At 41.9% G+C, this 16,309-nt stretch overlaps 1 protein-coding gene across 1 annotated transcript; it reads left to right on the top strand.

The window, feature by feature from the left end:
• The first annotated feature begins 455 nt into the window (after positions 1–455).
• On the top strand, positions 456–15,937 carry LOC113132845 (zinc finger protein 536-like). Its single transcript, XM_026311221.2, has 4 exons — positions 456–498; positions 2,012–3,673; positions 9,046–9,981; positions 15,492–15,937. Exons 1-4 carry the CDS (start codon positions 456–458, stop codon positions 15,725–15,727), a joined length of 2,877 nt encoding a protein of 958 aa, XP_026167006.1. The 3' UTR covers positions 15,728–15,937.
• Positions 15,938–16,309: the final 372 nt, after the last annotated feature.

Below are 16,309 nucleotides of genomic sequence, written 5' to 3' on the forward strand. Positions count from 1 at the left end.
CATCTATGCGCGGCCACACCTAAGAGGCGCTACTGTGACACGATGCTTAATAACAATCAAGCACTCTCTCAATCTGCACCAAAAAAGCCTAATCCACTCTGACAGACAAAACACCTGATGACACTGCGTGCCGCTCCCTATCTCCACCAGTTCCTACAAACCTACGCACATACACACACACATACACACCAGAAAGCACACACATAATCTTTTATGCCTCCTTGCTTTGCTTAGTTAATCAGAGGAATACCACTTTAGCAAATATGAAGTGGATCTAGTGTATGCTAATATCATTCACTCACTTTCTCGCTGTCAGATATGATTAGGTCAGGCTTGTATCCTTACATTGATCTCAGCTCAGAGTAGACACACTGCTCACACCAGCCATGGCTGCAGGCACGCTCTTTATCTGTGTGGTTTTGTGTACAGCATTTCATGACTGACTGAGTGTTGCTATGGACTATAGGCAGGAGCAGCAGCAGGTGGCTGAGTCTCACTGTCAGACATTTTATTTGGAAGGCCTTCAGTTACACTCAAAGTATTGTTTTGGTTTTGAATGTGGCCCCACTCATGCCTTCAGTTAGCTGCATGTGACAGCCAGGTACGTGCATTGCTTAACAAAAGAAACACACACACAGTTACACTGTAGTTATTCATAGGATGCTGCAAAAGCCATTTGAAATTGAGGCTGATCAATCGTTATTGATTAGAAGCAGACTTCAAGATGGATACTGTGTACACTATTACACATCCAATACCACACTACAGTAATGACATTAATAGAGGCAAATGCATTAATAGTTCAAATGACCGTAATCCATGAAGGTGGGTGGGAACATCCTGTGCTCCCCCCTCCAAAGTACCAGGTTTAAAACTATGAAGTGGATCCGCCATAGTCTAATACAGTTAGCTCACTTTTTTCTGTCAGATATGATCGGGTCAGTACCACTGATTTCTGATCTACAGCTTACTCACACTAGCCAGTGTTGCCAGCCGGCCAGCATTTTATCTGTGTGGTTTTGTGTACATCATTTTCATGACTGACTGAGGTTGCAGTCCAGGATGATGTAAGCCTGTGTTAATTCATTGTGGACAGTGCCGGCTTTGTTCTGTGCCCTTTGGTGCTGCACTAAAGCTGTGCAGGGCTCGCTTATGTGACCTCGACCATTGTAGCACGATGTGAATTTGAAGCTTTGTTTTGTTGCTACAGTTGAATAAAAAAAGGGAGCTCGACAGGAAAGAAGTGAAGCATACTGTAGCTTTTCATTTGGGTAGTTTTCCTTTAACTTTAGTTTGCATTCTTGCATCATTAAGTTGTTTACTTTCCTTAGTACTCCTGTGACATAATTATCCTGGAAAGGTTTTATTAAAATATGCAACAGACCAGCTGAAAAACCTCAACTCTTTTGCTTTAATCTTTTTTAAAAGCATTTCATAGATTTCCAAAATGCAAAGGAAGGGCAAGAAGAAGCAGACAGTTTTTTATGTTTGTGCGTCAGTTCAAAATGAGATCTAGACAAAGATTTCCACCCTTTAGTAAAGATGAGATATTTGTTGAGGAAGCCTTTGTGGTTTGACTTAATCAGCATTTTTACAGTCTCTAACAATAATCTAAAACCACAGGTATACTTAACACAGGATGAACAGAGTCAGAACCTACTTTGCTCTATTTCCTGACCTATTTGTGGTGCATTACTGGCATGATACAGCAGCTGCAAAAGTACAGATTTACCTTCTTAATTGACAACATATAACCATGCTGACATTTTACCTACCTGTTCTTGAGCTTCCTGAGCTGGAAATGAATGTATTTGAATACATTGTTTTGGTAGAATTTAAATTCACTTTCTTTTGTTTCCTCTTCAGGCCTGGGCCACAACAAACAGACGTTTTATCTGAACAGCATGAATCCACATCCTGTTTCAATTGAATAAGTGCAAACAGTCATCATACAGTTTGCTGCTAACCTTTGGACTGTACCACATCCCTGACCACCATACTGTTACATAAGCCAGCCTCGAAAAGAACAGCTTCATTACCCCATCCACCCACCCAATTAGGAACCAGATGGCTCTTCTGGCCAATCAAATCATGGATGCAAGGATTCTCAGCAGTATGAACGGGAGAGTAGGGCTCTCCCAGTATTTGAGAGTCACCAATCAAAGCATTGTCTCCCAGGTGAATTCTGCCCAGGATGACAACCGCAAGAACAGGAAGTATCCCTGCCCATTGTGTGGAAAGCGTTTCCGCTTTAACAGCATCCTTTCCCTTCACATGCGCACACACACTGGTGAGAAACCCTTTAAGTGCCCATACTGCGACCACAGAGCTGCACAGAAAGGCAACCTGAAGATACACCTCCGTACTCACAAGCAAGGCATTCTGGGTAAAGGCCGTGGGAGGATTAGAGAGGACAACAGGCTGCTTCATGAACTTGAGGAAAGGGCCATACTAAGAGACAGGCAGATGCGAGCTGGTCATGTTAGCCAGCAACAAAATTCTAAGATAAGCCAACTTCAGAAGCCCCTGATGCAGACTGTCGTGACCAGTCCCCAGTTCTTAAACAACTCTGGGGCAACAGAGAGCCAGTCACATCCATCCACCTCTCCTAAGGTGACCACTGTCCACGATGAGTCCATCCAATCCCAACCTATAGGCTTTCGCTGCTCATTCTGTAAAGGAAAGTTCAGGAAGCAGCAGGAGCTTGAGCGCCACATCAGGATCCTACACAAACCCTACAAGTGCACCTTGTGTGAGTTTGCTGCCTCACATGAGGAGGAGCTCATTGGCCATGTTGAGACCACACATATAACTGCTGATTCAGGCTCAGGACAGAAGCCTGCTCTAGGGGCCGGAGACAAGGGAAAGTCCGTTGGTGAATTCCCCTGCGAGGTGTGTGGCCAGACGTTCAGCCAAGCCTGGTTCCTGAAGGGTCATATGAGGAAACACAAGGACTCTTTTGAGCACTGCTGTCAAATCTGTGGCCGTCGTTTTAAAGAACCCTGGTTTCTCAAGAATCATATGAAGGTCCACCTCAACAAGCTGGCTGCTAAGAGTAACCTCTCCGCTGAGCATGACACCCCTGTTAATATAGGTAGCATAACACATGAGCATCAAAACAGCCTCTACTCCCAGTACATCGCCCGCCTTCACAACAGGTTCCTCATGACTGAGAGAGCTGACCAGCCAGATTACAGCCAGATACTCGCCACAGCAGGCGTTGACATGAAGGTTAGAGAGATGTTAGGGAGGATGATTTCCTCAGGTCCAGGCTCTCTGACAGATGCAGATAACTCAGCGTTGTTGAGTTTAAATCATCTCCACCCTCCGCTGAGCTCCACAAGCATGGAATATCTGCAGAAAATCATCTCTAACAGAGAGACACACAACAGCAGCAGCTACCCAGGCTGGCAGATCATGACACCAGCGCCGTCTGTTGAACAGCAAATGTTCAATCCAAAAGACCAGCAGCAGTGCTCCTCTTACTTGCCTGACAGATGTCTCCCTCTAGACGATGGGAAAGTGTGTCTTGCTGACCCAGACACCAAGGCTATCAGCAGACCTGGTAGCCCAGGCAGTGTAAGTCATCATGGGCCAACAGAGATCATTACAGAAACGGGGAACTCCCTCTCTGGCAGTGTACCGGACCATCGGCCAGAATCTTCTTCTCCAGGTATCGAAAACACAGTCAGAGAAAAAAAATATTTCTAAAGGCTGTTTTAAGATTTTCTCAAAGTGACACTTTGAAGATTATTCACATTAAATTTAGTTTACTTCAGATAGTGCTCAACCTGTGAAAACAGCTGCTGGGGGGAGTTTACAAAGTCTTCATCAGGTTTTAGACTGTGGTGACATCAACAGGCTTATTTTTTCACATCAGGATTGTTTTGAGTCAGTGTTTTTTTTTTTAATTAGTATAAAGTAGAGGAGGCAGGAGAACATGGAAGAAGAGAGAATGATATGGATAACATTTGTTCCCCAACTTTTTGAAAGTATCATACTGAGTTGCTTGAGTGCAGTTATTTATATATCAGTCTGTTTTTTGCGGGATTACATATTTCATGTTTCTAGTATGAGACTAATTTGAGAATCAATATGGTTTCTGGCAAACATAATTAAAAATCAGTGTAGAAAATCACAACAAAGGATCAGATTAGCACATTTTATAACCTTTTTTCTAATTAAAAAAAAAAACTACTATCTAAGTGACCACTCTGGCCTCATCTTTCTTCCCACTTACTGTAGGTGGACGTGTAGCGCAGGGTCAGCAACACCACCACAGATATTACTGTCATCCACAAGGACTTTGTCTTCCTTTTAAGGATAATGGCATCATGTTGAATTGTAGGGATAATTAGTACCCTCTATTTTATATCCGTCACATCCCCACCCCTTGCCTACGGGGGCACAAGATGTTAATGCATGCCATCTGGTGTTTTTAATGATTTGATATATACCACCTAGTGATTTTTATGATTTGATCTACCACCTGGTATTTTTATTGATAGTCTTCTGTTCCACCTGGTGATTTGGTTGATTCGCCTCTCTGGGTAAATGCCTTTCTTGTCATGGCATCCTGCTAACATGTTATCATGAACCTAAATTACTGGTACAACAGTGTTGGTAAGAGAAGAGAAGGAAAATAAATCCAAACTTTTTGTTCTCTTTCTTCACAGCTTATGACTATGGTTATTTTCTTCCAGTGTCAGAGTACTGTTGTTATGTGCATCTGAGTCTGATGCTGGCTTTTGGGATTTGATCCAGTATCCTCTTAAATGATGTCCGTATAGCGGTGATAAATGGATCAGGTCTAATCTCTTTAGATGTTTTGTTTCCATATTGTACACACATACTGGTATCTGCATATTTACATATTAGAGTTTATGGCCAAATCCCTCTCTGCTTGCTCTTTAAGAAACATATTCAGGCTCTGTTGTTTTTACTTTCCCTCTTCTCCCCTATCTCGAAGACCATACGGTGTCACTTCCAGAAACATTTATGATAGCTGGCTAGCTGAGGATTTGAGTGCACACAGTTCTGGGATGGCACATTCAGTATCAGACTCTAATTTCAGTCAATATTAAGCATGGAAACTAATTCATTGTAAAGGTCAGGCGTCATTGCTTTAGTCAGTGATGGATCCGGCAGGCGCTCTCTCCCCCTCTCCTCCTCTCCTCCTCTCCTCTCTGTTCTTAGTCCTGTGTAATGGTAGACTCACTCTGGGGGCTTAGCACCGCATTGTTTAGCTCTGACAATATATCCCAGAGACCTCTGCAGCTGCTCCCTGCGCTCACAATGACAGATTAATTAACACAATCACACGCTGCTGGCCCTGGCTCAACACACAGGTCTGCTGCGGGACAGATAGGTAAATCCTACACATATGGAGAACACGCACCACTTGATGAGGGTTTAATAACAGGGATAAGTTTTTTCGGAGGTGGGGGGTTGTAACTGATCAAGTCTGTCTGTCTCGATGGTTGGACGTGGAGAAAAAGAGCGGGAGAGAGCAAGTGTTTTCTAATTCAGGAGAGAGGAGATGCTGAGGAAGAATTACCACTGCCAGATGTTCAGCTTGAGGAACATTGATTAGTCCAGAATTACTGGCTGCATTATTCATAGTCAGCCTGTGGTGGTCATGAAGTTATTGATGTTCTCAATATGGATAGCAAATATAGTACAGTCATGGCTGTCAGATATAGAGAGAGAGAGAGAGAGAGAGAGAGAGAGAGACGGCTTCTTTGCTTGATACATAGTGATACAGTGCTGGATTTAGATTTTTAACTACAAATACCCAGCATCTTAAATTAGAAATCCCACTTTGATTTCAGTAGAAGGCGTGTGATTCAAATTGCTTCTCTCAGTGTCTAATCAGAACAGATTTGAAAATGCACTTTGACTTTAAATATAATCTGAGATTAAGAATAATGACTCCCCTTAAAACGATAAACTAATGAAGGGTGCATGCTTGAGGCCTCTGACTTACATTTGATCAGTTAGAGACCAGCGCTGAATAAAAAAAAAACATGCCCAACAAACATAAAATGCTCTGACAGTTATTAATTAGTCCCATTCAATACTGTTAACCTCAAGGTCAATGAGCAGACACCATATAATGATGTTGTCCCCACATGTGTTTTGGCTCTTATTGGCTGCTTTTGCACCACTTTTACAGTAAACTTTAAAGCCAAAAGAGCCTGAAACGATAAGTGTCTGTAAAATGGTAATGGTAATGTGAGCAGTGTTTTACTCAGAAATACAGATAGAGCAGGCTGCTGTACAGGATATCACTTTTCATTTGGCTGTTACAGTTACATCAGCCTATTCTTTGTGATTGGTGACAGTAAAAGCATCTTTTAACTAAACGGGTCCTTATCTAACTTGGTCCTGTGTCGGGATACACAAATTCAGCTCTTAGTCAGAGATCAGAGTCAGTCCGACTGGTTTGTCTAAACTGATTACCTGTTGGCTTTTCCATCTCCCTCTCACTTCTGTCTTTTAATCCTCTTTTTAATTATTATTGCAGATATGAGGCTCAAATTAAGCTCAAAATGCTTGTTTTCCTAGCATGCAGATAAAAAGATTTACCCAGGGAGTTCTGAACACCTGCCTTGAAATATTGTTCCACCATCTCCTGAATGCCATTTGGCTTAATTGACTTGGAAACGTCCCAAATGCGTCATTGACTATGTGGTCTAATTAATATTAATAATATATGCTATTATAAACATCAAAGAACATCTGGTGCCCCTGTTTTTCTCACCAGTCTTGTGTGTGACTCTCACTCTCACTCTGTTTCATCTTAAACCAAACCAGCCAGCATGTATCTCTGTTTTCCATTTCAGGTGCTTGATTGCATGTAGAGAAAGAGCCAATGCCTTACTGTATATGGAGTTTGATATCTAGAATATAACTGCCAAACGCCTATGTAAGCATGTAGTATGTGAGCCTGTGATTGCATGGATGGTGATGTATGGTTGTAAATCTTAAAGCCTATTTCCATATGAAATGAATCACTTGTCCAAGCCCAGCTGCATGCTTTTTTTCCATAGACACGGCTCACTTGAGGCATTTCTTTATTTATTTACCTTTTTCCTCCGCCTTGCACATCCAGTAAGGGCGGATAACTCATACGCATCACTTCATTAGATGCTCTGTGTTAGGTGAGAGAGGCTGGGGTTTGTAATGATGCAGTAATTGGAGTTTTGGTTGATAAATCTAAGCTCTAAAATTACTCCCCTCACATAATGTGAGCCTCGGCAGTGTAAGTAAATCTTAAACTGATTAAGTTAGCATGAACCAGGCAATCACAAAGATGGCACCCATCCAAAGCAAGAGAAAAAAGGCAGAGTCTTTAGTCTTTGTGTTGTTTTACTGCTCTCATGTAGGCTTGCAAATGGGTTTAGGGAAGGTCCACGCTGAAAGATGAGGTCAGATATATGTGTTTTCTGCATTTGGAGCTCGCCGGTAATGTCATCGTAATTTAAGCCACAGAATAATTGAGATATATAGTGTGTCTGAAAGAGTTCCATTAAGCTGTTTGGATTTTTTTGTCTGTTACTGGAGACAAGGGTGTGGCACTGTTGAAGTGTCTTTCCCGCTCTTGCACACCAACACACGTCGTCGTGCTCATGTAATGTACACAGACAATAAATCAAATACACTGTACATACTATAGACACACACACACAAACATACACAAACATACACAGTATATAGTATGAATAGGGATGACTCTCTTTAGTTCAAGGACATGAATTTGCCATTTCAGCTGTGATTTTTCATTTCAAGCTCAGCTCTATTTAATTAATACGTGGGTGCTATTTTACGGTTTTGTACATTTGAAATAGTAAAAAACAGCCAATTTTTACTGCCATTCAGCTCACAATGGTGGTTTTTCTATTAAAGTTGGAAACAAAGTAAAGTAACAACTACAGATCATTAGATTTAGATTTACCTCAGAGAATTACCTCAGGGTCAGATCTTGAGGTGTATGAAATTGATATTTCTCTGGCGGGGATGAATCACTGTTGTAACTCAGATATTAGTCCATTAAAGAAGAACAATAAGGCATCAATATGCATAGAATTAAATTAATGGTGGTGGGTTTATCTCCCTATTCCAGACGCATCCCTAAAAGACACAGTATAATGTATGACCTGACCTTCAAATGCCAGGAGAGTGTTGGGCAATAAACTGCCAATATTTGTGGCTTAATGGCGTCGGATGACTTTTACTGTAATTGGAATGGCAGCGAAACAGCTGGGCTGTTTAAAGACAGTGCAAGGCTGAGGTCTCAGACAATCACTAACTCAAAATGGTCACACAGAGTGTGTTTAACCCTGAAGGGTGTTTCTGTGATAGCTATAAGGATAAAACTGTAGGTAAACAGAGGGAAGAAGACATTTAAATTACCTTTAATTAAAAGTTATGGTGTGCAGGATCAAATATTGCATCCAGATGGATATTATTCACTGGCTAAAAGGCAAAAAATTGCCCATTGTCATTCTTCACAATAATACACTTTGTACTTTTTGAATTATGTTCCTATCATGCCATTTTTCAAGTATGAGGCAAAAATAAACTCAGCTACAGTAGGCGGTTAATCAGAACTGCTCACATGTTGGACTTCGTTATTTTTGACTGGGAAAGCCATTTACTGGTTTTGATGGAATGAGGTTCTTGTCTGCGACATCTGCCTTGTTCTGGTTGCTTTACAATTTAACTGTTTATTATTTCTGGAAGAATCTTGTTTGGTGTTAACATCTTTGGGTGTATTTATTGCACATGGTGGTGGCGTCCATACTGTAAAATGATGGATCACTAGAGCTGAAAGCTGATTACAAGGTTGATTTACTGCAGGGCAGAGCTTAAATCATTCAACTCAGCCTGGTGTAGCATTGCAACATTTTTCATGTTTAGACAACAGTTGCTAGTACATACTATTCTCAGAACAAAATCTTCAGTATGCCTTATATACACATAGTTTCCTAATTTGATTTGGTTTGCATTATGTTTTTGCTGTTATGGTCTGTGTTAAAATAGGTGAGAAAGTCTACAGGTGTCCTGTCTCCAGCGACTACACCGCTGCACAGACAGCCTCCCTGGGTTTCCATCTGGATAGCTACCACTTCCCCCACTGGCAGAACAGCAGGGATCTTTCGTCTCCACTGCACCCCACCAGCAGCAGCAGCTCCAGCCCCAACCCCAAGCTCAGACCCAGATCCAGGGAAGACTGGAGCACAGCGGCGGGTCACTACCTTGGTCTGGAGAACCACAGTGAAAACTCCCTGCTAATCAACAAGCAGTCTGAGCTCAGTGACAAAGATGTATGTGCGGAGGGCTCTTTATCTGGTCAAAACAAGAAGTCCCAGTATGAGCCTTTAGATTTGTCTGTCAGACCAGAGTCTGTCATGTCTCATTCAGCCATGTCTCCTGCTGTACTGGTACAGATGTCTGGTGTTTTTAGTAATGGACTCTCTTCCTCTATTACCCCCCGGCTACAAAGTTACTCTAATGCCGCAGCTGAACTCAGTGTGAAACCTGCATATCAGTGTGACCTTTTGGTGCAAGGAACAAAAGGAGAGATGGATATGCAGAATACAAGCTCCACATGTCACGATGGTGATGATGAATTTGAGAAATCTGAGCAAGGGAGGGACAACAAAAATGACAATGTTGCAAAGTGGAAGATGCTGAAAAATAATGTCCTGGAGGCAGAGGAGCAAGGACAGGCCAACACTGATTTCCAGGGTCCTGGCGAGAAGAGTAACGAAAAGCCAGGCACTTGGGGCAGAGCTGTGGCTGAATCTCCCATCTCCTCTCTGGAGAGCTTGACTCCAGGACAGGCTGATCCCCTTCAGCACCAGGGTGGCCTGCTGTCCTTCCTCAGATCCCAGGGGAACCTGAACTGCACACCTGCCAGCTCACACACAGTCATTTTGAATGATGGGGGAAATATGGAGAAAGATGCTGCATCAGGTGAGCATCAGCTTATCCATCATGTATGTTAAACACAGCTGTCACTGTTATCAAGATGTTGCTGATACTGTCACCATATTTGAAAGTATGTATTGCCACCTAGTGGACAAATACTGGCCCATCCTTTTTTCTTCCTTTAATACTTTTCAGATGCTTGGTACCACCCCATCTGAATGTTACAGACTGCAGCAGATGGGAATATAACAATATTATGATTAGTTAACATAATTCTATATATAATTGGCTGACTAGTGTACTGACTGTACAGTTTGGAACAGATCATGACATTGCCAGCCACAAGAATGCTGCTATCGAAATCCAAAAAAAGTTTTTGGCAATATCTCAGCCCTTATCACCTGACAGCAGAAGTGTGAAGAGTGAGTGTGAGTGTGTGAATGAATCATGCCAATTACGAACAACACACTTCCCTTATACTTATAGCACTTTAGTTTTTTCTTCCCAGATTTTATCTCTGATCTCAAATAAGGGATGAAGATGACACAGGTGTGCGGCGCTGATTACCCTTACACTTTAAAGCATGATATAATCTCCTTGTGTGATAGGTTACAAACCGCCCAAGCCAATAGAACCCACTGATGGAGAGGCTTAAGCTCTTGTGCTGGTGTGATATGCTTGCTGAGTGCAGGTTTAATACTGCTGTCTCTCAGGAGAGGGAATCCAACAGCTGGGGTCTTTGATATGCATGTATTATGAGTGCAACATGATACACCTTCCCTCTGATCCCCCTATTATTCAGAAACTCAATATGTTCATGTGAAAGACAGGAAAGTGCCTGTCAACTCCATTAGGGATTAACATCTGTTCCCTTTCTTTATGATTCTAACAGCAAGATGTAGTTTTCTATTTGATTGTACAGATGGTTATTATAATATGCCGAAAACACCCCACCCCTTCAGCGTCTGTCAGAGCTGTCACACTGCTCATGTTTCTTTTTTGCTTTTATTGTATATAATACTGTTTGGATTGGAAAAAAAAATTGAAAAGCTAGCAGTATGGAGTAGCGTTTTCTTTAAAAATCTCAGAACAATTATGTCATTATGTTCCTGTAACTCTTGCTTGTGCTTTTCAGCAATCAAACCAGTGGATCATAGTTGCGAGGAGTTATTTCAAACACCCTTGCCTTTTGTTTGCTGCAGATTGAGCCTCCATATTTCTTTTCTCTCCCTGAAGAAGTAGATGTCATCGACACAATAAACACTTGTCAGTCAAACTGGACATTGAGATGGGTAACTGACATTGAGAGTCCACTGAGTGTCCTCTAAAACTGATCCAAGCAGGTGGTCCAGCAGCCTGTCCTGTCTGCAGAACTGACCAGGTGGCTTTGTCATGGGGCTGTCTCCTGTTGCCCCCATCCTCTCCATACTGTATGGCACATCGAGTGGCATGGTGACATATTGCCGGGCAGTTTGGACATGGAGTGATGTGTTTGTGATGACAGTTCAGGTCGCCTCCAATGTGCCAACAGTGGTAATTGGCCAGATGGTGACCTCTGGTTGAACCTGTCTGCATGCTCATTAGTCTCTCTGAGCCCTCCCTTGTATTTTAAACAGACAGAAACTCTAATTTTTGCACTGCATAGATTGGGCCACTAGATGGCAACATTTACCACTCAAAGAGTGAAGATACTTTAAAGTTTCCAAATATTTCTTTACCAGGTATTAAAGCTTGCATTAATATTTCACTGCTACAATCATGTACCCCACTGGCCTTGGAATATCATTCTAAAATAAACCAGTTAATCTGTAATGTAAAACCAGTTATTCAACTAACTGAATTGTCTCTTCTGTGACACCAAATCAGGCCCCTCAGACGTATGAGAACACGTGAACATGAGATGATTGATCAAGAAAGGATTAAGAATGAAAGAACACAGTGGACAGAGAAAGAAAAGGCCCTGATTTGAAAGGTTGAAAGGGGTGAGTCATTATCTCATTGTCTGACCTCTGTATAGCCTCCGCAGAGAGGGTGACAGAGAGTGAGAGAAAAGGACAGAGAAAGATCACCATAGATGGAGATAGATGGAGCGACAGTGAGGTGAAAAAGGAGCAGTAGTGCAGCAGTCTCCATGAGCAGATGTCGTTTGAGGGCAGCGAGAGGGCAGCACGGCCTGCCTTTGTGTCATGCTTCTCCCTATAGAGATAATGAAGGGTGGAGCACTGGGGAGGATGTGCAGTCATCACTCACTGTCTGTGTGCCATCAGAGCTCAGGCCTGTGTCATCCGTCACCATTCAGCCTCTCTGGCCCCCGTCGGCCCCGCCACTGTCATCATGGTCATTATCTCATCCTGTGACACACTACACGCTCTCAACACACACACATACATACATACACACACACACACACACACACAGAGGAATACATGTATGCAGGTGTACACATAAACATGTGCACAACCTACCGCAAATATGTTTTTATAGGACAAGGTATTATCCATGGCATTCATTTTTTATAATAATAAGAATATAATAATTGAGTTTCAGTAACAATGCAGTAGTTTTTTTCCCATACAATATTTTGAAAAATATGAACAGGTTTTACTTCAATGTACTTTAAATCAAAGAAGCCAAAATTTTCAGATGTTAGAAGTTGTCCAGCCCTGACCTGTACATATTTGATATAAGAGGACACAGTCTAGAATTGAAAAAAATATTATTTTAATTGTTAAATATCGGACTAAAGAAAGAGATACATACATTTTAAAATAATCTGACCTAATGTTTAATGGTAACTTCACATTTCATTCAATATGGAAACAATAATGAAATTCTAGCCCCACCTGCAAGAGTACAAGCTAAAAGCAGTTGTTTGACATTTTGGGAAAACACTTCTTTGCATTCTTTGAGAGACTTAAGGTTAGAAAGTTGATAAATTGGCTTATGAAATATGAAGCTACAGCCAGGAGGCTGTTAGCTTAGTTTAGCACAACAACTGGAAGCAGGGTGAAATAACTAGTCTGGCTCTGACTAAAGGTAACAAAATTCCAACCAGCACTGCTAAGGCTGGCTAATTAACACGATATTCTTGTTGTTTGTCTGTTTAATTTGAGATTGTGTTAATTTAATTTGAGATTGTTAAAAAAGCGTGAAAACAACAACTTGTGGCTTGACATAGTTGAATGCTTTATTATTTGTAGGCAGTTGATTAAAAAGAAGCCTGAGGGGTGAAATCTCAAAGATTCATACATTCATACAACCTGTCTGATATTCTGCCTGCTTGTGTTTTGCCGTCTGACTTAGTTGTACCAATGTTGCTTCTTAAAGTTGCAGTAACAATAATAAATAAGAAAATCTAAGTTGTAACAAAGTGGAATAACCCAGTAATATGTCCAATGTTAGTATTATATTTAGTGTAAAATCAGTAACTACTCCTGTATTTCTTTTTCTGCTGGCATTTTGAGTCACTCTCAACACCACACAATCCCACCCCTCTCATTTCCTGTCCAAGTTATTAGTGCCTCCCTGAATGTACACATGTATATGAGAGCCTGCGTGTATGTATGCGTATGCGTGTGAATGTGTGGGGCAAGTCTGAAACTGTGGCTAGAGCAGCCTATGAATGGAGGATCATGTGGTGAAGAGATGGATGGCTCCGAGCCCACTGCTGTCTCCTCTAATTGTAAAATATTAGTTACATTAGACTCTGGCCTGTGATTAATGGAACTTATTTGGAGGTTGCCCTCTCCTGGACCTCCCCTCTCCTCTGGTGGGAGTGAAGAAAGAACAGCAGACCCAGGAAGATGAGGACGAGGGAGAGAAAGAAAGGCGATACAGGCAGAGAGAGAGAGCCTGTCAGGGCAACAAGCAACTGATGTAGACACGAGACCTTTTGGCTTATTATTAACTGACTTTATGAAAGTGTAATAGGTTACAGCGTTGTTACATCATCTGAGTGCATATACAAGATTGAGGAAAATCTGTACAGAGACAATGGATGTATGAAATTTCTCAAAAAGCAAGACAGCAACTTTAAATCTTCACTCAAGGAGTTTAAGAAACGCAGAGAATTTTTTCCTCTTCACCCCTATTTCCTGTTTTTGTACTTCTGTTGGTTAAGGCTTGGGAAAGCTGAGGTGAGACAGGTGGTGTTTAACACAAACTACAAACTATACCTGCGTTTTGACAAAGCTTTTCTTTTACTATTGTTTCTCCCAGACAGCTCCCCCTCCCTCTCACTAACTCTCTCTCACACATAAACCCCTCTGTGCCATCCTGATGATATTCAGATGTGTCAGGCCTTATCCTCTTCCTGACTAGTGTATGTGTGTATGTGTGTGTGGGTGTGTGTGTGTCCTTTATGGCCATCAGGTTATTATACACCAACAGATGGAGCATTACCTTTTATTGCTCACACCTTCTGTGAGTTTTCCTACTTTCCCCCCCAAAAACACCTTTTTTATGTAGATGTGAAAGCAAGTGTTCAGCTGTGTGCAGCTGTCTCGGCTCTGATGAGGAGCATGATAGAGAGGACGAGGCGAGGGTGGGGTGAAAAGGCTGAGACAGCCCTCAGTTTTTGGGAAGTGATGTCAAATGACATCAGCACATAATGGTTTACTGTAACCATGAATCACAGAAAAACACATTGAAGTGTAAGACTGAGGGGAAAATAGAAAGTCATTATATGAGGTAACATCTCAAAAATAGCGCAGCAGTGAACAAGGACACATGACTGTTGAGGTAGAAAGGTAAATGAGTCATCGAGCACAGATTTTGATTTGATCTTAGCAACACCTTCAGGCTTTGGTGTTACTGATAGTTACTGTGGTCAGATAAACTTCTGGAAGCTATTAAGAATATGCTTTGTTGTTTGTGTTCTAAAGGTACACTCTGTGCTGTGTCATGTAGGTTCACATTGTTTGTAGCAGAGTTATGTAGCAGACGCTAAAGAGAGGGACAGACAGGAAGTTTTGGCATGCCTTGCCTGCCAGCTGCAGACGTCTGTCATTCCTCAACTCAACACTCGTGTGTGTTTATTTGCCTGTGTGTATCTGCATTTGCGTTGTGAGCAGGAAATGTGTTACATTGGCCCTTAAACACATTTTAACTAATGGAAAATGTTTTTGAACCCTGTGGACACTCCAAATGTATGTGTGTCATTGTCAAAATTGTACTTCATACCTGTGTACATCTGGTCTGGAATGCTAGAAAAACATCCTGCCAATTATATTTGAAATACAGAATTATGAACGTTTATTTTTCACAGTTTTCACACACAATTTTAGCAAAACCTCCTGATAAACAGAAACGTGCTGTGAGGTTTTGTCTATAGCCAGAGGTGTTGGCTTGCTGTGGTTTGATTGGCTTGTGGTGGACAGCTGGTTTGAGTGTAGGTAAACAATATGAATTGAAGTGCATGTTAGCATTGACTCCTAATGAAGATTTGGCATTCACCAGGTGGTCATATCAAACCCTGCAGAGGTTAAATTCCTGCGAACTGCATCAGCCTCAGTATTAAGTCTGTTTTCTGTATCTGCCTTGTTTGCTTTTTTCAGCTCGGAAACCGTTCCAGTGCAGATACTGCCCCTACAGCGCATCCCAGAAGGGAAACCTGAAGACGCACGTTCTCTGTGTCCACCGCAAACCTTTTGACAACAGCCTCTACCCTGACCGCCGTCTCCGACGCTCACACACACCCCAGAGGCCCTCCGCAATGCCTCCAGGCATCACAGGAGACAACCACATGCCAGGGAGAGACCAGATCGGCATGACATCACTCTGTGGGACTTGATGTTGTCATGGAAACAGCAGATACAGACAGTTATGATTATTGTTTTAGCTTCACCTCGAAGGGGTTAGGATGATTGAGATTGTGAAAAAAAAAGTAACAACCAACCTTGATGTACATTCCAGTGTTTACTTGAAGAGCCACAGTACGTATTTATCTGTAGCAAAAAAAAGCTGCCTATAATAATAAAGTCCATTGTGATGTGAAAGTGTAGCAGGTATATTTAGTGCCGTTCATTTTGTCACAAGTGTCCAAACGATTTACTTGTGTTTACATGAATCTATCACTTGTCTGATAGGGAGAATGTACCGTGCTTGCCCAAAGCACTTGTTCTTTCATCCAGTAAATACTCTGTGTTATATTTTTGTAAATATCACTCGATTTCCCTTCCAGTCCAGAAAACTTGTCTATCTGTCAGGATATGGTGCCAGATGTTCGGGCTTTAATCGCGGCAGATGTAATGAAGTAGAATGTTGCACATCGGAGCTTCCATTTGTTCTGGATTCCACTCCAGGGAGAAAGCCTCTCTCACATATAATTATTGCCCATTAACTCCTATGCTTCATGCCCTCGTGCTGGAACAAT

The sequence above is a fragment of the Mastacembelus armatus genome, chromosome 6, assembly GCF_900324485.2.
Source record: "Mastacembelus armatus chromosome 6, fMasArm1.2, whole genome shotgun sequence".
NCBI classification, from domain to species: Eukaryota; Metazoa; Chordata; class Actinopteri; order Synbranchiformes; family Mastacembelidae; genus Mastacembelus; species Mastacembelus armatus.

Coding starts and splice junctions, on each gene's coding strand:
- LOC113132845 (XM_026311221.2), top strand. CDS start 456: ATGGACTATAGGCAGGAGCAGCAGCAGGTGGCTGAGTCTCACT. Junction 499..2,011: donor GCAGGTGGCTGAGTCTCACT/GTCAGACATTTT, acceptor CTGTTACATAAG/CCAGCCTCGAAAAGAACAGC. Junction 9,982..15,491: donor GGAGAAAGATGCTGCATCAG/GTGAGCATCAGC, acceptor TGCTTTTTTCAG/CTCGGAAACCGTTCCAGTGC.